We start from the raw sequence: 20,446 nt of genomic DNA, 5'->3' as shown, positions 1-20,446 counted from the left end.
CCATCCTTGCTCTGTACATTGCGTCTCACATTACCCACCAACGCTTGGGGAAGCAAGCTTCAACAAAATTATGATTTCTCCAATATCGTGCTTTGTATAACTGCTTATATCATGGGTACAGAAGCTAATAACATTGGAATTCTTTCCATTAATGAATGCAAAGGGCAGATCCCAGCTGCCTGCAAGATACTTACGTTATATCCTGTTATGGCAATTTGATGCATGGAATCATTAACGGACTTCAACAAGTTCAGCATGGCTGTCAGAGCCTCCTGTAACTCCTCGGTTCCATCGCCCTCATTACTGAACTTCAATAACTCCTGTTGGGAAACACAGCAACATGCAAAGGATGGTTAGTCCACTAATCAGATGGCTCCTATAGCACCTCCAGCTATTTGCAAATATGTCACCACCTCCCACAAACCGTAAGCAGGAAGAGCTTTTATTCAACAGCAACAAGGTTTTTTCCAAACATGTTTTAGGGGACATCTCTGCCCTCAGGCTCTGCGGAGTGATTTACCAGGCAGTGTCTCAGGGTGGAGGTAGGTCGAGGGCTTTATAGAAATTCAACACTGAGTGGCCAGAAACTGAAGGTTTTTTTCACAGCTGCGTCATTTACTTTCAATGAATGAACATCAGAAACAGGAGTAGGAGTTGTCCATCTGCCCTACCATTAAACAAGGTCACTGCTGAACTGGCCGTGTCCTCAGCTCCTTTTCTGCCCTCTCCCCTTAACCCTGACTTCCCCATCACCCTGAATCCCCCTACTATGCAAAAATCTAGCTGTGCTTTCAATATAATTAATGAAGCAGTCTCATCTGCTTCCTTGGCCAGAGAATTCCACAGATTCCCTACACTGGGAAAAGAAGTTCCTCCTCATTTCCATCATAAACCTATGCCCCCGCATCTTGAGATTATGCTCCCAAGTTTTAGTCTCATTTGTCAGTCAAAACGATGTCCTTGTCTCTATCTTATCTATTCCTTAATTTACCTGTCCCCTAATTTTATAGGGTTTGATTAGATCCCATCTCATAACTCAATGAAAAAAAACGATGGAAAACTTTTCCTCTGGATGATCTGTGCCGAATGAGTGGATTATGCTATCATTTCGCTGACTTTCATTTGCATAGCAGTCGTCTTGGCCAAGTAGCCGCTCACCCAGAGATAGATCTTCACAGGACCCAGATTGATCCAGCTCATCCAAAGAGAGCTGGAAATCTGGAGCTCCAACCCCATTGGATAGTGGGCACTTTTTTAAGACTGAGATTGGTCTATATTCCAATTTGGGTCAAGATACCAAAAGATATGAAATACAGCTAATTAAGCAGCAGTGCAAACTGCCCATAAATGGTAGAAAAGGTTGAGGGGCAGAATGGATTCTCTGTTATGACTCCTTGCACTGCCTTGCAAGGTCAGACCATGCAGGATCTTCATATCATGTCCCTTGAAAGTACAACCAGGGGGTCTCTCACCCAAGTGGTATCACCCTCACACACCTTCAGTAACAACTGGTATTTGGTGAGTCGTTGGATAGGCTTCAGTAAGTACGAGTCCAGTCCAAGTTTGTGACCCAGTTTACGCTGACATTCCTGGAAAAGATTGTTTGTTCATCACATTACATCTAGTACAGTGAGAGGGTTCTTATGTGAGCAGTCAAATCAGTTATCTATAACATTCACACCGCTGTGTACAGAGCATAATTTACAGAGTTTGGAGTTACAAATGAAACGGAAGATCAATTAGCACCAAACAAGCGCAGCATGAGTGTGGGGTTCATTCAGGAGCCTGATGGCTGCGGGAAAAATGCTTTCAAGTCTGTGGGTGCATGCTTTTACACTATTAAGCTTTCTCATTGCTGGGAGGAGGGAGAAGAGTGTGTGTTCAGCGTGTGATGGGTATGTTGACTACCTTTCCCAGGGAATGGGAGTTGCAGATGGAGTCCATGTGGAGGGGAAGGAGGCTTTGGTGATGTTCTGAGCTGCATTCACCACCTTCTGCAAGACTCCAACAGCCCAGAGATGGACATTTTTGTCACGCCTAACCTAGGATTTCTTGCTGTAAACAAGGGGACTTCATCGAGGTGAAATGTGAACAGTTTCTCTTTGCAGGTAGGGCATTAAATATGGAATAAAGATTCAAAAATTAGAGAGGTGAATGGGAAGTTTAACATCCAGAGAAGGCCAGGTCAGGGGAGAGGGTCTGAGAGAGTGGTCTGTATCTGGTTTGCCAGAGGAAGCTGTAGAAATGGATATGATCTTGATGTTTGTCATTTGGAGAGATATGGTATATGGATAGGAATTGTTTTCAAGGGTATTGTCCAAACACAAGCAAATGAGATTAGCCCAGAATGGCAAAGGGAATAGAATATAAGAGCAGGGATGTAATGTTGCAGCTTTATAGGGCACCGGAGTATTGTAAGCAGTTTTGGGCTCCTCATTTAAGAAAGGATGTGCTGATGTTTGAGAGGTTCACAAGAAAGATCTGGGAATTAAAAGGTTATCATATGAGGAGTGCTTGACAGTTCTTGGTCTGGACTAGTTGGAATTTAGGAGAATGAGGGGGGATCTTGTTGAAATATTTCAATTGTTGAAAGGCATGGGCAGAGTAGATGTGGAAAGGTTGGTTCCCATGGTGGGAGAGCACAAGATAAGAGAGCACAACTTCAGGACATCCTCATAGAACAGAGATGCAGAGGAGTTTCTTCAGCCAGAGGGTGGTGAATCTGTGGAATTTGTTGCCACAGGTGGTTGTGGAGGTCATTGGAATGTATTTAAGGCAGAGATTGATAAGATTCTTGATTAGCCAGGGCATCAAACGTTATGGGAAGAAGGCCGGGGAGTGGAGCTGAGTGGGAAAATGAAATGAATCAGCTTGTAAATGAATGGCAGGGGCAGACTCGATGAGCTGAATAGCCTATTTCTGCCCCTATGTCTATGTATTCAGCTGGGCTGAATGGTCTGCTCCATCCTGTAGCTTATGGTCTGAAAAGCAGGCTGAGGTAGACCCTCAACACCGAGGAGCAGTTTAAGCGCCTGCACCCTTCACGGCCACACACCAAGTAGTGGGATCATTCTGGGCAGTTCTCTTCTTGGCTGTCGTGGAGACAAAGGACTGAATGGCCTCTTCAAATTCCATTAATTTAAATGGTTTTATGATTCAGTTGATAATCATCACTGACACTTAGTGATTTGAAAATTATTAATTCCTGAACTTCCATTTTGCTTCAAACTAAGAAAACGTGCCCTTCAAATCTTGCAGTGGCCTACGTGATTCAGCCAGACATCGGTCGAATACCTGGAAGAAGGGGCAGTCTGAGCACCGTCTCCACACGTCTTCCGAGCGAGGTTTGTTCTGACAATATTTCATGTACATCTGGAAGTTCTCCCTCTGAAGGACAGGGCATAAATTATTGGCATGAAGCTGTGAAATGGACTTTGTAATAAAGATCAATGCTCAAAGTGGAATGGGAGGAAAGTGCACTTACCCTTTCAAGGAAGCAGGACCCTACTCTCTCTGGCATTGTGGTACAGTTTTGAAGGTCATTGAGAAAAATTCTAGTGAAGATATTAACTGTTAATAAAACACAATTTTACCCGAGGAACTGCCTGCTGCAGTTTGTAAAAAGGAAATGCAGAAAGCTATACCTGCTGTGAAAATCATAGATCTCCGACATATTGCCGAACAACACCTCCTTCTTGTTCTCCAGGTGGGAAGGCATGAGAGATATCATGGCAGGGTTGTCCATCTCCGCTTGGTAACCCTGCAATAAACAGATGCAATCCACTAAAGTCAACCCACACCCAGTGCAGAGATTCTGGTGACCTCATCACTCCCCAATTGACCTCCAGTTTCCTGCAGTGTCAGGACCCCGATCTACGTGCAAAGGCCAACCCACGCATCTCAGGAGTCTTCCCAAGATGTGAGAAGACCAGCACCCAGCCAAGACTGAACGGACAGCCTCTAATCTTCAATTATTTGCCCAACCTAACATCTTTTGCAAATCAAGAATGTATTTTTCCTACACCACCTTGCAATGAATGAAGGAAATCTATGATGAGATTATGAGTAGCATAGATAGAGTGGACAGCCAGCACCTTTTTCCTAAGGCAGGAATGGCAATACCAGAGGACATCTGTTTAAGGTGAGTGGAGAAAATTTAGGAGAGACTTCAGAGTTAAGTTTTTAAAAAAAAAATACAGAGGGGTGGGTGCCTGGAGTGGTGGAGACTGGTTCTATGGGGACATTTAAAAATGTCTTAAATACATGGATGCAAGAAAAATAGAGGGTAATGGGTGTGAGAGAGGAAAGGGTTTACAGAGGTTGGCACAATATCATGGGCCAAAGGGTCTGCACCGTGATGGTGCATACAAATACAAGGCAAGTCTTACCTGCGGCAGCTTCACAGCTACATAAAATACACACGCAGGAAGAGAAAAAAAAAGATATTTAAAAGGAAGAGGGAAAAAATATTCACAATTGCTTTTGGTGCCAGACAGGTATGCTGAGTCAGCTGTGCATCTTTCTGTCTACTCCTGCATTCACAGTGCAGCAGGAATGTCCTCACACAGCTCTCTGTGGCCTTTGAGCCCTGGACATCTGACTCTCCCTCTCTTACCTTCTGCTCTTGGTCTATTGAATGGTTCTTCATGACGACTACTGTGCTCAGTACCTGTCGGGGATAGTTAATGTCAAGGCAAAGCAAGGGTTTACAGGTGTTACCTCCAGAACACTCCTCAGCTCCTCCACATAGAGATGCTCGGTGTATATCAGCTCATTTATAACGTGTCTGTAAAATAAGCAGTTGGGTTCTCAATAATGGTCCATCAATAACCAACAGTATTTATGTGATGCAGGACCTTTAATACTGCAAAACATCTAATAGCACTTGTTAAGTTCATCTCTATTGTCATATGTAGCATGAAGCAGGGTTGTTTTATGAGATCTCCAGCTAAATGTCTCATACAGGTTCACAGATGGAAATGAGTTGGGGCAGAGCAAATGCAACATCGTTTTAGAAGTGTGAGGTTCCTTCAGGAGTCTGATGATGGTTGGAAAGAAATTGGTGTTGAGCAGTCTTGATACTCATCAAACTTCTTCCTGATGGAAGAAGCAAAACTCCCCACCGTCAAGAACATCTACGTGGAACGTTGCCATCAGAGTGCATAAGCAATCATCAAAGACCTACACCCCCCAGGACATACTCTATTCTCACTGCTGCCATGACAAAAGAGGTAGAGGTGCCACAGGACTCGCACCACCAGGTTCAGGAACAGTTGCTCCCCCTCCACCATCAGACTCCTCAACAACAAACTCAATTAGGACTCGTTTAAGGACTCTTATTTTACACATTATTTATTAATGAACATTAATACTTCTGTACTTGCACAGTTTGTTTACAATTCTTTCTTCTTGAGTACAGTTTTCTTCTTGAGTACAGTAATTAGACATTCTGCCTGTCCCACAAGAGAAATAATCTCACAATGGTATGTAATGTCAAGTATATACTCTTAGACAATAAATTTGGATTTTGAACTTTGAAGAGAGTGTGGCCAGGGTGGAGTGTCTTTTGACGTGTGAGCTGCATGTCCAAGACAGTGGGATTCGATGAAGGGGGCTGGGGGTTATGCGTAATAACCTGAGTCACATTCATAACCTTTTACAGTTTCTTGGAGGAGTCATGAATAACATATGAGTTATTTTACTGGACATATTCAGAGGCCAGTTCAGCTTCCTCCCTCCTTTGCCTACGTGGGTTTCCTACTGGTGCTCCAGTTTCCTTCTGCCCTTCAAAAAACATATGGTGGTTGTAGGTTAGTTGGGTGGTACAGGCTTGTGGGCCAGAAGGACCTGTTACCATGCCGAAATTTTAAAAAACATTAAAAAATTTAAATGCATTACCCTCTATTTTTTTTTTACATCCATGTGCCTGTCTCAGTCTTTTGAATCTATTTGTTGTACGAGCCTCCACCACCACACACGGCCATGCATTCCAGGCACCCACCACCCTGTGTGAAAAAAAACCTTCCCCTGATGTCTCCCCTAAACTTTCCTCCACTCCCTTAAACAGATGTCCTCTGGTATTGGCAATTGCCGCCCTGCAAAAAACGTGCTGGCAGCCCTCCCCATCTATGCCCATCATCATCTTATACACCACTATCAAGCCACTTCGCATCCTTCATCACTCCAAAGAGAAGAGCCTCTCCTGATGTTTTATGTTCTCCATCCCTGGCAGCATCCTGGTAAATCAGTACACCACGAGGAAAGATGGGCCCATGTGTTGTCCAGGTTCAAGGATCTTGGGTGTGGCTTCAGGACGAGATGCCAGAGCAGCATTGGGGTTGGGGGGGGGGGGTGTGGGAAGGATAGTTCAGAGATTGGAAGGGCCAAAGGACCAGGCTAGTCAGCAAAGGCAGGACACTGTTAGGCAGAAGGCAGAGAGGGCAGAGCCAGGGCAGCAACAAGTTCATTGTCACATGTACTGAGATAACAGTGAAGAGCTTTGTTTTGTGTGTTATCCAGGCAAATCAGCCCATGCTTAAATACAGCAGATAGTACGTAATAAAACATAAGTGCAGGGGGTAGCATTGCTCGAAAACTGTGCAGGATATAAAGTACAGTTAGGCTCTGCAAGGGAAATGATCTTTTACTGTGAGAGGCCCATTCAAGCGTCTGATTATAGCAGGTGGGAAACTCTCTCTGAACTTGGAGTTTTGTGTTTACGAGCTGATGCATCTCTACCTGATAGAAGGGGAGAGGAGAGTGTGATGAGGGTGGGCTGGGCCACTCATACCTTGGTAGATTAATAAGGTTATAAATAGCTCAAGATAGGAGGGGATTCAGGAAAGTGCTAGAATATTCTGGAGGTATCAAGAGTTTAGTCCAAATTCAACTTCAATTTTCTTGTCAGAGAATATACATGACATCACATACAATCCTAAGATTCATTTTTTTTGTGGGTCATTTTTACTTATCGGTAGTGAAAAATTTGTACTCAAGAAAAGATACGAATGCAAGAGGGATAAATGTAAACAAACGGCAATACAGAAAAAAATAATCAATAATGCACAAGTAAGAGTCCTTAAATGAGTCCCTGATTGAGTTTGCTGTTAAGGAGTCTGATGGTGGAGGGGTAGCAGCTACTCGTGAACCTGGTGGTGTGAGTCTTGTGGCAACTATACCTCTTTCCTGTTGGCAGCAGCGAGAACAGAGCGTGGCCTGGGTGATGTAGATCCATGATGATTCCTGCTGCTCTCCGACAGCAGTGTTCCATGTAGATTTTCTCGACAGTGGGGAGAGCTTTGCCTGTGATGTTCAGAGGTATTGGTGCCTCCATACCAGGTCGTGATGTAGCCGATCAGCACACTTTCCACTACAAATCTTTGGAAGTTTGTCAAAGTTTCCAATGTCAGACCAAACCTCCGCAAACTCCTGAGGAAGTAGAGGCACTAAGATGCTTTCTTCACGATACCATTAGTGTGTGGGGTGCAGGAAATCACCTCTGAGATAGTAACTCCAAAGAACTTAAATCTGCTCACCGTCTCCACCTTTGATCCCCCAATGATGTACATCATTGTTGTACATCTTTGATTTTCCCTTCCTAAAGTCCACAAGCAGCTCCTTGCTTTTAGTGACATTGAGTGTAAAATTGTTGTTAATACACCATTCATCCAAGTTTTCAATCTCTCTCCTGTACGCTGCCTCATCTCCCTTTCTTATTCAGCTCACTATGGTGGTATCACCAGCAAATTTGTAAATGGTGTTGTCGGCGTGCTGACCCATGCAGTCATAGATCTTATTGTTCTTTAATACACGCATCTGCATGTTGAGGATATTTATCCCAACCTCTCTCTGTTTCACACCCTGTTTTCTGACTGGGGAAGAGTTAGGAAGATAGCAGCACAGCCTTTCATTCCCACGATCCTCCTCTTGGATGCAACTATCAGGTCAAGAGATTTTTGTAAACTTTGTATTCAAATGCACAAGCTTCAACAACCTCAAGGCCTGGAAGGGGAACAGTAACTTTGACCAGCATAGAGGTCATCCATGACCGGGCAAGTGGGAGAACAGCTCCCTAACCCCTCCACCACCCCCTCCCCCACTGTTCCTCTCTTACAGCTGGCAGATATGCACTACCTCATGTGTGCTTGGTGGTCACAAGGACCAGTGGGGAAGCAGGCTCCATCCCAAGTCAGTCCCCACTCCAGAGCACCAACCCTCAGCTCCAGTTACTGAGAGAATGCTGTACTGTAGGAAGGCCCATCCTTTCTGACCAATAAACCAACACCCTATCTGTCCTCTCTAACTAGTAAACATCTCCTCAATCTACCTGTAGACAACACCAAGAATTCTTTGTGCTCTGGACGTCCTCAGTAGGTCAGGTAGCATCCATGGAGAGTAATGGTCAGTCTCCTCATTTCAGGCCCATGGATGCTTCCTGAACCGTTAAGTCCCACATTGTCTTCTCATTGTCAGCAGAAGGTTGTAGCATCTGCAGGGTTTATTGTTTCACTTGGAATCTCTGTGCTGCCCTGAATCTGATTCAGTATTTGATCATTCTTCAAGAAGCTCACTGTGTTTCATTTGGCAGCAAAGTGCCTGAGACTGCAACAGTGACCTCACCTCAAACACAAAGTGGAACTGCAAAGCAAATCCCTCCATTCACTGCATATCAACAATTGAACCAAACCCACTCTTCACCTCACCATCACATGTACCCTTCTGAGCTCACCAGGTCAGCTGGAGAAGCCTGGAATGTGCATGAAAAGGATTGAGTGTGTTGCAAGGCGATGGATAAGGGGCAAAGGTTAGCATGTTCCCTGGACTCTTTAACAATACAAGTTATTGAGTTATTTCAAAATCATCAATGAAAAGCAGCTCGGTTAGTGTAGAGGTTAGCGCAATGCTATTACACCACCAGTGACCCAAGCTCGAATCCGTTGCTGTCTATAAGGAGTTTATATGTTCTCTCCATAGCCTGTGTGGGTTTCCTGCGGGTGCTCTGGTTTTCTCCCACATTCCAAAGACATATAGGGATAGTGGGTTAATTGGTCACATGGTGTACTTGGGCAGCGCAGGCTCGTGGGCCAGAAGGGGCTGTAACTCCTAAATAAAAAAAATCTGGGATGATTTTATTTTTAGGCAATGTGAAACTTGGTGATAGAAATCATAATGTCTTCATACAGTCCTCTCCCACCCACTGAATTAACTTTGGAGACGTCCAATGAATGACCACTCCAATCATGTTTCCTTTATACGCATGAACTCAGACATTATGGTTGAAGTAAGCAAACTGCGCAGGTCACAACAAACCTTCCACAAAGCGATACTGACCCTCTGCAGCACCTTCTGCAGCCTCTCCTGAACTCAGAATATCACACCAACTTCCCTCCCTTCCATGGGCTCCATCGACATCTCCCACTACCTAGGAAAGGCAGCCAACACAATGAAGGGCCCATCATACCCTGGACACATTCTCTTTCTCCTCCTCACATCAAGGAGAAGGCTTTAAAGTGTGAAAATGTGCACCAGTAGCAATAAAGACTATTCTTTTTCCTGCAGCCATCAGGCTCCTGAATGATCCCCACAAGAAGTGCTCTCATGCTGCCCTTGCTCCGCACTAATTGATCATCTGTAATTGTGTTCCTGCTCTTTTGTTTTGTACAGCTTTGAGACTGTTAGGACTGACTTCAACATGTTCTCTTACCCTTTCAGTATTGCCAAGTTGCTTTCACTTTCGTGGTGTAAGGAATGTATAGAATTTCTTGTTTGGTTGACTTCATGCATGACTTCAATCTGTAGGTGGGAGAGAAAGATAGAGATCGATCTCATGCACAGATCAATGTAAACATTTCCTTTCACTGCAGCCCGTATCTCCAGGGTTAGCGTCAATGTCCCAGAGCTTGGCGTCATTTGAGGAGCCAACATTTGAGGTTCCTCCCTCACCGTCTTGCCACTTCATTAGGAAGCTACATGCGGAGTGATGTACAACCCTCTTACTTTTGGCATTCCATCCAGCCTGTTGGCTGGGGAAGTCCAAACACACCAGTGAGATTCCAAAGGGTTTTGTTCCTCTGAAGTCAAATTCCCATCAACAATGTTGGTAAGAGGTCCTGTTGGCAATGCAAGCTCAGCGAGATAGGTTTTTAATAAAAACTCTCTCTCCAAAAAGGCCACAGACTCCTAATGAATCTTGATGTCAATTAAAACACATTCACCCAGCTATTTTTAAGTCAATCATTGCACAGTTCCGTGTTCAGTGGTTTCGCATATCCCCTCAAAAGCTTTGACAGGTGTAACATCAAAGGCAAACTTGCTGGATGCATCACTGTGGAGGACAGGAGCTGCTTTGTTCAAGATTGGAAGCAGCTCTAGAAGGTGGTGAATGCAGCTCAGAACATCACACAAACCTCCATCCCCTCTGTGGACTCGATCTACATTTTCCACTGCCTAGGAAAGGCAACCAACATACCAAAGGACCCATTGCACCCTCTCCTCCAAATGGGGGAGAAGGATCACAAGTGGAAAATTACACACCGACAGGCTTAAGGACAGTTTCTTCCCTGCAGAAATCGGGCTCCTCATAAACCCCAGAACAGAGATCTCATGTTGCCCTTACTTTCTAATAACTGATCTTTCCTCATTCTAACTCTGTAATTATGCTCTTGCTCTTCTACTTCATTCAACTGTATGAATGCTAGAGTTGACCTGTGAGACCATGCATGGAAAAACCCTTCTCACTGCACCAGGCATAATGTGAAAAATATACTATGTGAAGAACTTTAGTTTTCCAAGGTCGGGAATTGCACTCCATCATTTACTGAGCTTCCTCTGTGCACCCACCCCCCCCCCACCCCAAGAAATAGCTGTGATCATCCAGCCGTGTCTACTACAGATGGTCATTCACTGTGAGGACCCAATGATCATTTGTGCAAGAATACTCTGTGCTCCCATTCCAGGTGATCAAATGTCAACTACCGAGAGCAAATAAATTTAAATTTGTTTGTCACAAGATACCTCGTACAGTGAGCAGTTTATCTCTAACATTCACACAGCCATATTAAGAGCACAATTTACAGAGAGCAGGATTACAATGAAAATGAAGATCAATTAGCACCAAGCAAGGGCAGCACAACAGCACCATTGTGGGGTTCATTCAGGAGCCTGATGGTTGCGGGGAAGGAACTGTTTTTCAGCTGGTTGTTGAGTACTTTCACACTTTTCTCCCCTATGGGAGGAGGGAGAGTGTATCCGGGGTGTGATGTGTCCTTCAGTGAGTTGGGTGTCTTTCTGAGGAAGTGGAAGATGTTGAAAGAGTCCATAGAGAGGAGGGAAGTTTACGCGATGTAAACTGCACCTTCTGCAGCTGCTTTCGATCTTGAGCAGAGCAGCTCTGTACTCTGCCTTGGATTCAGGCCACAGTCAATGAAGCCAGTGTAATAAATAAGAAGGGCAATGTGTAGACTGAAATGGAGCTCAGTATCAATTATACATTTTCATAACACCCTCTGCACTTACAGAGGCTCCACCACACATAACTACAGATAGAATTGGTCTTCATGGAGAATAAATAATTCACTTGCAGGTTCAAAAACTTAAGAGTCGTAAAGAGAGCTTTTGGCACATTGGCTTTCATAAATCAAGGTATTATGTATAGGAGTTGGGATGTTATGCTGAAGTTGTACAAGACATTGGTGAAGCCAAATTTGGAGTATTGTGTGCAGTTTTGGTCACCTAAGTACCAGGAAGGATAACAATAATAATTAAGGAGTGCAGAGAAGATTTACCAGGATGTTGCCGGGACTTGAGGAACTGAGTTATTGGGAGAGGTTAAACAGGTTAGACCTTATTCCCTGAAGCATAGAAGAATGATTTGAGTGAGGTATACAAAATTATGAGGGGTATAGATAGAGTAGGTTTCTTTCCACTGAGGTCAGGTGGGATAAGAAAGAATTAGAGGACATGGGTTAAAGGTGAAAGGGGAAAAGTTTAGGGGGAACCTTTTCCAGAGAACAGTGGAAGTGTGGAACGAACTCCCAGCAGAAGTGTTGAAAGCAGGCTCAATTTTGTCATTTAAACAAGATTTGGATAGGTACATGGATAGGAAGGCTATGGTCGGGGTGCAGGCCAGTGGAACTAGGCAGAATAATAGTTTGGCACAGACTAGATGGGCCAAAGGTCCTGTTTCTGAACTGTAGTGTTCCATGGTTCCACTTTCAATGATCCACATGGAAACATTTTTGTGCAGTACTGTTTGTGAAAATGAGTTATTCATAAAATTCTTCCGGAAGAGAGTCAAGTGATAATACAGTCAAATGATAAGCATGGTCTCTGCCAAAGAGATAAATAACCATGAGTGATGTGTACACCCCAATACCTGAAGGTCAGTACACATTCCTCACTCACAACACAATGCACTCATTCCCCCAATCAGTCACATTTTTTCTGTAAACCCCAGCTCCATCTACCCATCCCCTACCTTACATTTGTTCTCACCATGAGATTTTTCACCTGAGCATCTAAAATGGACAAATTAAGCCACAGACAATGTTCTGCTCTATAAATCTCTCATGAGACTAGAATATTATGTTCAGGATGTGGAAGCCACAGAGAGGGTGCAGAAGAGATTTAGCAGGATGTTGCCTGGATTGGAAAATAAAAAGGTAGACAGTCAGCACCTTTTTCTAGGGCAGGAGTAGCAAACACCAGAGGAAATCTGTACAAGGCGAAGGCAGGAAAGTTTAGGGGAGACACCATGGGCATGATCTGTACACAGAGAGTGTCTGGAAACCATTGCCAGGTATAGTGGTGGATGATGGAACAATAGGGGCACAAGAGACTCTTAGACAGACACATAGAAGAGGATTATGAGGGGGGAGGGTGGTTTAATTTTTTTTAGGTATATATGGGCCTGTACTGTGCTGTAATGTTCTATATTCTATGAAACCTTCATCACCTTTCCTGCCTCCTTTCATTAAACAGCTGCTTTTACATTGTGGTCATTGTTCCCAGACCTGCTCTCTCTTTGTTGAGTTATTATGACACTGGAGACCATTTGACCCCTCGGCTCAATGATGGTGGATATCAGTCCCATTCTCCTCTCCTCGTTTCTCTCCTCGTTTCTCTGCAGAGCAGCAAATTAATCTCTCTCACATTCCCATGAACTCCCACCAAGCCTTTCGCTAATTTCCCAAACTAAAGAGAATTTACAGTGGTTAATTTGGAAGAAAACCATACAGGGGTGGAGGAGGGGGGAAGAGACCCTGTAGAGTAACAAAAGGAACATGAAAACTCCACATAGTCAGCATCAGAGGACAGGACTGAATCCAGGTCACTGTAGTTTAATTAATTACTATTCCCAACCAATGAACATTGTTTCTCTCCAACCACAGTTATCAGTTGCCCCAAAAGAACATAGAACATTCCAGCACCATTACAGCCTGTATGTTCTACCCACAATGTGTCGACCTATCTAAATCTTCTTAGCAAGCTAAACCTTGCCTACCTCACACCCATAACTTACAATTTTACTTACATCCACGCGCCTGTCTAAAAGTCTTTTAAATGTTCCTATTGTACCAGCCTCCTCCATCCCTGGCAATGCACTCCAGGCACCCCACCAGTCTCAGTGTAAAAATTTATCCCCAACTTCTCCCCTAAACTTTCCTCCCTTCAAAACATCAAGGAAATCAGTTATTGATTATAATTTTTGAATGTTCTTTGGGCTATCTCCTGCCCCCTTCCCCATGTGTGCACGTGTATGTTCAGGGAGTGTCAACATGTCAAGGTCACAACTACAGTCATGCTTCACCAGTTACCTTCTTCGTGCTCTGTGTTTTTCTCGAGGCTTTTTTTCCATACAGAGGAATGTCAAATGGGAATCTTGAACCGGAACTGGAATCCACGCCTTGAACGTAAACAGATGGATTTGAAAAGTTCCTGAGAATTCTTCCCACCCACCTTTGCCCCTTTCTTGTCCTCCTCTGCAGATCTCTCCCAACCACATAATTTGCAGATCACCCTTGCAATTCCCTTCCCACTATTCTCACCCCTTGGCTCTAAAGGTTGACATAGCTGAAGGGTGGTAGTGGGGATGAGCTCCCACTGCTACACGAATGCTCCTCATGTCATGCATCTCAAACAGTCTCTGTCAACCAAGTCCAGCTCCTGGCCTTCATGCATGGCATAGTTCTTATGCCCGGTGGAGCTGTTCTCACTGACAGGAAAAGGGGCAAAGGCGGGCCACTGGCACGTTGAAACCAGTTTCTCGAGGCAAATGGGGCTTGTTAACCATGGATGGTAACTCATCTAGAGAGGAAAAACTCTGATTTCAAACCTCTGCTGCCTTGCAGCTACACCTGCTCACGGGTAAGGCTTTGGGAGTAAACCCCGAGGAAAAATGCGGAGTTGGAGATGCAAAGGCGGCTGACTGTTATACCCAGAACCGGCACGACAAGTCCTGCGACGCTGCTGGCACTAAACTATATGGACTTTCGGCGTTCCTTTGGACTGGTCATTAGCATGGGGTGGGGGGGGAGGTGCCCACTGCATGGACAACAGACAGATCTCCAGATCAACTCGGCCCTGCATTACACCCTGAAGAGGCTGCTCCAGCTTCCAGTGACTACCAGAGGTGCAGTACCATTGGTCGACCATGACTGACAGAGGCCACACAATTCTCGTCCCCCTCCTTTCTTCTTCCAAACCCTCCCACCAACCATCCTCCTCTCCCAGTCTCTCCTCCTTCCCCCACCAACCCAAAGCACCAGCAATCCACCAGGGTGGGCGACTTGCACCAAAGGACTGCTTTACTGTCTTGATTTATCCACGAGGGCCTAGAGTGTGAGCGAACCACAGTGCCCCAGTGTGACCGGGCCACAGGGGCCCAGTGTGTGATTGAGACACCCATGGAACATGAAACAGTACAGCGCAGAAAGAGGTCCTTAAGCCCATGAAGTGTTTAACAGAAATGACGATGTATTTACAAGAGAATAACTTGTTCCTGATCTGGAGTAACGAATGATCTGCTGGAAGAATTCAGGGCATCGAGAAACATCAGTGGGAGAGAAAAGAATGGCAGCATGGTTGGCAAGTGTTCAGCGCAATGCCTTTTCAGTGCCAGGGGTATAAATCCGGTGCAGTCTGTAAAGAGTTTGTATGTTCTCCCTGTGTTTTCTCCAGTGCCTCTAGTTTCCTCCCACCATTCAAAAACGTACCAGGGGTGGTTAAAGGGGTGTAAATTGGGCGGCACGGACTCGTAGGCCGAAATGACCTGTTACCGTGCTGTATGTCTAAATGTAAAAACAACAGTCGACGTTCCCTACACCAGGTTGCAGAGAAGGGTTCAACCCAAAACGTCGACCATTCTCGTTCTCCCACTGACGCTGCTTGAGCAGCTGAGCTCCTCTAGCAAAGTATGTGTTTAGCTTCAGATTCCAGCATCTGCAGTCTCTCGTGTGTCTCATGCTCCCTACCTTGTGGATGGTACCTTGAAACAGGACCTAGTTAACAGTAAGTTCTGGGCTGTGAAGGGGTAGAGTTGGAGTTCTTCTGACATACTTTAACAAAACTGCACACTGGAATGCCCTTCCAGTCCATGAAACCTGCGCTGCCCCGATTCCACTCAATTAACCTACATTCAGGTACCTGTCCGTTTTTTTGCTCAGCCCTGAAATATTGGATACCCTTTAAATTTTTTTATATTTTTAATTTTTATAAAAACATTTAGACATACAGCATGGTAACATGACGTTTTGGCCCACAAGCCCGTTGCCGCCCAATCACACCTAATTGTACCCTCTGTACATTTTTGAAACCGCAGCCCCGGGGAAAACCCACGCAGCCATGGGGAGAACATAAACCATATAACCATTTACAGCACAGAAACAGGCCAGTTTGGCCCTACTAGTCCATGCCAAACATCATCTCCCACCTCATCCCACTGATCCGCATTTGGCCCATAACCCTCCACACCTCTCCCATCCATATACCTATTCAACCTTTCCTTGAATATTAACAGTGATCTCACTTCTACTACCAGTCCCTGAAGTTCATTCCACACCCCCACCATCCTCTGCAGTGCAGGATTCGGGCCCCAGTCCCGATTGCTCGCGCTGCAACAGTGTTACGCTAACCACCTCGATAATCGTGCTGCCTCAGTAGATTATATACTTCCTATAGATGTATGTGAGCTGCTGAGTTTCTCCAGAACTTTTGTGTGATGCACATTAACCTACTAACCTTGCAGGGTGGGAGAAAACCGGAGCACCTGGAAGAAAGCCACGCACGCTTGGGGAGGACATACAAACTCCCTACAGACAGCACGATTCAAACCCGAGTCACTGGTGGTGAAATAACATCGTGATAACCCTACGCCAACCTTGCTGCTCTGATCTGGCTTTAAACACCACTAAACCAGATTAAAATAATAAACCAGAAATCAAATCCTTTCCAGTGATAAGAAAACAGAAAGAATATCTCTCCTTATTAATTATGGAAGCTAATTTAGGTAAAATAATAGGTGGAACTATAAAACAAGCTATTGGGGGTCAGTTCATATTTCCAAGATAATGTCAGTGACTCCAGTGTCGAAGTGTGGTGTGTGTGTGTGTGGCTCTGTCCATCGTCACATGTCCTTACATTGTGGTCCTTCTGTCTGAGGAGAAGACTGCAGGAAAATAGAACCTGTGATTATTCTAAACAGCTTGTCTGTGAGCGATTCACACAGCAGCTCAGTCAGGAAAGAGAAGAAAGCATCAGATCATAAGAGAGAGGAGGCTATTTAGCCCATCAAGTCTGCCCCACCATTCAATCATGCGCTGATCCATTCTCCCAATCAGCCCCACTGCCCGGCCCTCTCCCCATAACTTTTGATGCCCTAGCTAATCAAGAACCTATCAATCTCTTCCTTAAATACACCTGCCGATCTGACTTTAACTCCATCAGCCTATCCTTGCCCCATCTCCTGTGATAACTTGTGTCAGGGGTAGTTGGGTTGGAATGGTGCCAGTAGGGAAGTGGGCAGTCGGTTGAATGGGTGGAATCATATCACTCGTGTACAGGAATTCACTCCAACTTCAGCATTAAAAATCTATAGTCTACTGCCATGACATTGATCCCACCTGCAACTCAGAGAAAGTTCCAAATCTGTTGGGGCAGTTTGTCACCGAATTGGAGTCACTACAATGCATGTTTTATTTGGTAATTTTATCATGTTTTGGAATGACATGGGATGCGAGTCATTCAAATTGTGCGCAAAATTCCCACCATTCCCACTCCCCCACTCACTGCCCCATGGCATGTCCTAATCTCACTCACTTGACCACACGTGGCATAGTTAACATACCTACAGTGCCAGCGACGTGGGTTCGCGTCCACTGCTGTCTGTGAGGAGTTTGTCTGTTCACCCATATCTGCATAGGTTTCCTCCCACCTTTCAAAATATACGGGGTTGCTGGTTAATTAGGGCAGCAGGGGCTCGAGGGCTGGAAGGATCTGTATGTCTTTTCTTTTTAAAATATTTTCAATGATGTTTACATTATGCAATTAGATATTGTACTGTACCATTCAAAAGAAAAAAAATCTTATAATTCAAAACACTTCCACTACGCAAAGTTAAAAGCTGTCACGTAGGAATCATGTGACAACAACCTGGAGATGGACAGCACAGCACCAAAGCTTCAGAACAAAGCTTGCCAGCTCTATTATATCTAATCATGCCAGATAATGTCTTTAATGACTGGCACAGACTGGTTATTAAATCCTTTAAAGACCTTTTTATTCGAGACAATTTTGCTTCCTTTGGTAAAATTTAACTTACCAAATACTCATTTTTTTAAAGATATTTACAAGTTAGATCCCCGACTTTCCGCAAATTCCCGAGGCAAACCTTCTTAATACATTTTTTGATTTACAACTTTCTCACAAAGGTTTAATATCACTTATTTATAATAATTTGATGGGATTTAAGAATGGTCTTGTTAGTTAAACCAAGAACAATTGAGAACAGGATTTGAATCTTTCATTCTCAGATCAGGGTTGGGATTCTATTTGTAATCTGATTAATACGCCCTCCTTGTGTACGACACTGTTTGTGGAAATTTAAAGTGGTCCATAAAGTTAAATTGTCTCCTTTTTAATCAAATATAAATCCTCTATGTGACAAATTATAATTGCTGAGGCTTCTTTGGTTCACATGTTCTGGACTTGCCCAGGATTAGAAACATTTTGGAAAGATCTTTTTCAAACATTTTCAGTGATTCTTAAGTTCAAATGAGATCCTTGCCCTTTAATTGCTCTATTGGGATCATTTTAAGATTGATGCTTTACTGACTCCAACTCAAATTGAAATTTTAGCTTTTACTTCATTGACAGACAGAGAGCAATTCTGATTAAAATGGAAAGTTAATACTCCACCTACACACATAGTTAAGTGATATTATGCCTTGCTTTTTTAGAAAAAAATTAGATAGGCCGTGCTGTATGTCTAATTTATAAAAAAATATAATTTAATTTAAATGTAAAAATTTATTTCCCCGGTTCTCCTGCCAACCACACTGGGCACATTTACCAGAGGGCAATGACCCTACCAGTATGAACTTGGTACCTGGGAAGACACAGTCACGGGTGGGGGGGGCGTGCTAACTACACAAAGACAGCATCCAAGGTCAGGATTGCACCTATCATTGAAGCTGTGCCACAGCAGCACTATCTGCTTTCCAGCCACGGAACATCATTGGTTGCAAAGTGCTTGGGCCATAATGAGGCGGTGAAGGGTGCTTCAGAAATGAAACATTTTTCTTCAATGCAAGCACCATCTCAGTTCAATAAGCCATATCAGCACTGAATCCTTCTGCTCAGTGAAGTGTTTGTTTCTCGCTGCAATGCGACCAAGCTCCCACATTCCACTAGTGGATGCTTTACCTTGCTTTGGCGAAAGCAGGGGATTCTTCACGGCATCTGGTCGAGGTGCCACAGGTTGCACAGGGCGGTTGTGTCTGAGCGTCAGCTTCTTGAGGGACGATTGTCGCTGCTCAAACATAATGTACACATTGTCCAGCTTCTCTTGAACTATCTGTATCTGGGCCTGTGAATGAACAAGGGCAGCACGGTTAGTGGAGCAATTAGCACAGTCCCAACAACCAGTTTCAAATCTGCCACTGTCAGGGAGTTTGAACGTTCTCCCCACATAATTGGCCATGTGACACGAGTGGTCATGTGGTCATTTAAGGTACAAATCTAGCTTATTCTCACAAACTTTGGAAGCCTTGAATGGACAAATGGTTTTTTTTACTTAAAATATTCCCTGTATTTGCCACAGACAACATCAGTCGGACTGAAAAGGATGAGACAAACATAACAGGTTCAGATGATAACCATCAGCATAGAATAAATGAATTATACACACAGGCAGATACAAACAAGAACACACTGGCGCGCATGAGTCTTGTGCAGACTCTCACACATGCAACAATGAACACAGACTCTCACACTGACACATGCACACACACAAATCTCTGCTGCAACAAAAACAAAACAGGTTAAAAATGGAAGTGACAAACACTCCCATCAACCTGAGGCAATTTGGTTGGAACAAATATTTTGACTCAGAGTGTATGTATCTAACCCATTCTAGCTAGAAGAACTGGAACATTCAGGTCGAGGCCAATTAAGGGTGTAGGAGCAGGAGTCACGCATCAAGTTAATTCACTGGATGAATGCAGCAGGGAACCCAAAGTAAAATACTGCACATGCTGGAAATCTGAAATAAAACAGAAATTGCTGGAAATATTCCACAGGACAGGAGGAGAGAGAAAAGGTAACAGATGGTGGTTGGGTTGGGGTGGGGGTGTCGCGGGGGAGAAGAGAAGAGGTGTAGAGAGGAAAAGGGTCTTGTTGAGATAGGTTGCGACCAGTGGAAAATGAATGACAGAATTAGTGTCAATTCAATGTCATGTACACAGGGGCATAAATCCAGACTTGCTGCCACCACTCAGGGGCAAGAGATGCACCAAGGACAACAGTAAATTACCACGGTGAGGCAGAAAGGGAGACAGTAAATAGAAAAGGGTAAATATTCACAGTTGCAGTTTGTGCATGAAGAGAAATGAATTTTAGTGATACAAATAGATCCCTGAGTCATTAATTGCTGGCTTTAGAGTGGTACAGGGAGGCTCAGGACCTGAAGACCATTGGGAACCTGGAGGTGCTAGTCTTCAGCTTTAGGGTTAAATAAATGGGGGTGGGAGAAGGGGTGATGGGGGTGGGGGGAGGGGGTGACAAGGAGTGGGAAATGGTGAATGGGAGAAGGGGTGAGGGGATGGGGGGATATGGTGGGAGAGGGGATGCAGGGGGTGGGGGAGATGGGGAGGGGAGTGGGAGAGGGGGCGATGGGGGCACATGAGAGGGGGCGGTGGGGGGTGCACGAGAGGGGGTGATGGGGGACCGAAAG

General features: G+C 44.5%; 1 protein-coding gene across 6 annotated transcripts in view; it reads right to left on the bottom strand.

Moving 5' to 3' along the window:
* Positions 1 to 20,446, bottom strand: part of mcf2a (MCF.2 cell line derived transforming sequence a) — a 111,871-nt gene that overhangs the window by 23,324 nt on the left and 68,101 nt on the right. For 5 of the 6 annotated variants that reach the window (XM_069893538.1, XM_069893540.1, XM_069893541.1 and 2 more), the window contains 10 exons: positions 18,919 to 19,081; positions 17,342 to 17,428; positions 13,815 to 13,903; positions 9,704 to 9,792; positions 4,720 to 4,786; positions 3,645 to 3,760; positions 3,485 to 3,554; positions 3,295 to 3,387; positions 1,497 to 1,589; positions 195 to 320 (listed from right to left, as the gene is read on the bottom strand). In XM_069893538.1, the coding sequence (XP_069749639.1) occupies positions 195 to 320; positions 1,497 to 1,589; positions 3,295 to 3,387; positions 3,485 to 3,554; positions 3,645 to 3,760; positions 4,720 to 4,786; positions 9,704 to 9,792; positions 13,815 to 13,903; positions 17,342 to 17,428; positions 18,919 to 19,081 (993 nt within the window). The remainder of the gene's footprint in view (positions 1 to 194; positions 321 to 1,496; positions 1,590 to 3,294; positions 3,388 to 3,484; positions 3,555 to 3,644; positions 3,761 to 4,719; positions 4,787 to 9,703; positions 9,793 to 13,814; positions 13,904 to 17,341; positions 17,429 to 18,918; positions 19,082 to 20,446) is intronic. The other variant, XM_069893539.1, reaches the window with a different exon arrangement.

The sequence above is a fragment of the Narcine bancroftii genome, chromosome 8 (assembly GCF_036971445.1).
Source record: "Narcine bancroftii isolate sNarBan1 chromosome 8, sNarBan1.hap1, whole genome shotgun sequence".
NCBI lineage: Eukaryota > Metazoa > Chordata > Chondrichthyes > Torpediniformes > Narcinidae > Narcine > Narcine bancroftii.
The sequence above is the reverse complement of the archived record's forward strand: the minus strand, read 5'-3'. Positions and strand labels throughout refer to the sequence as shown.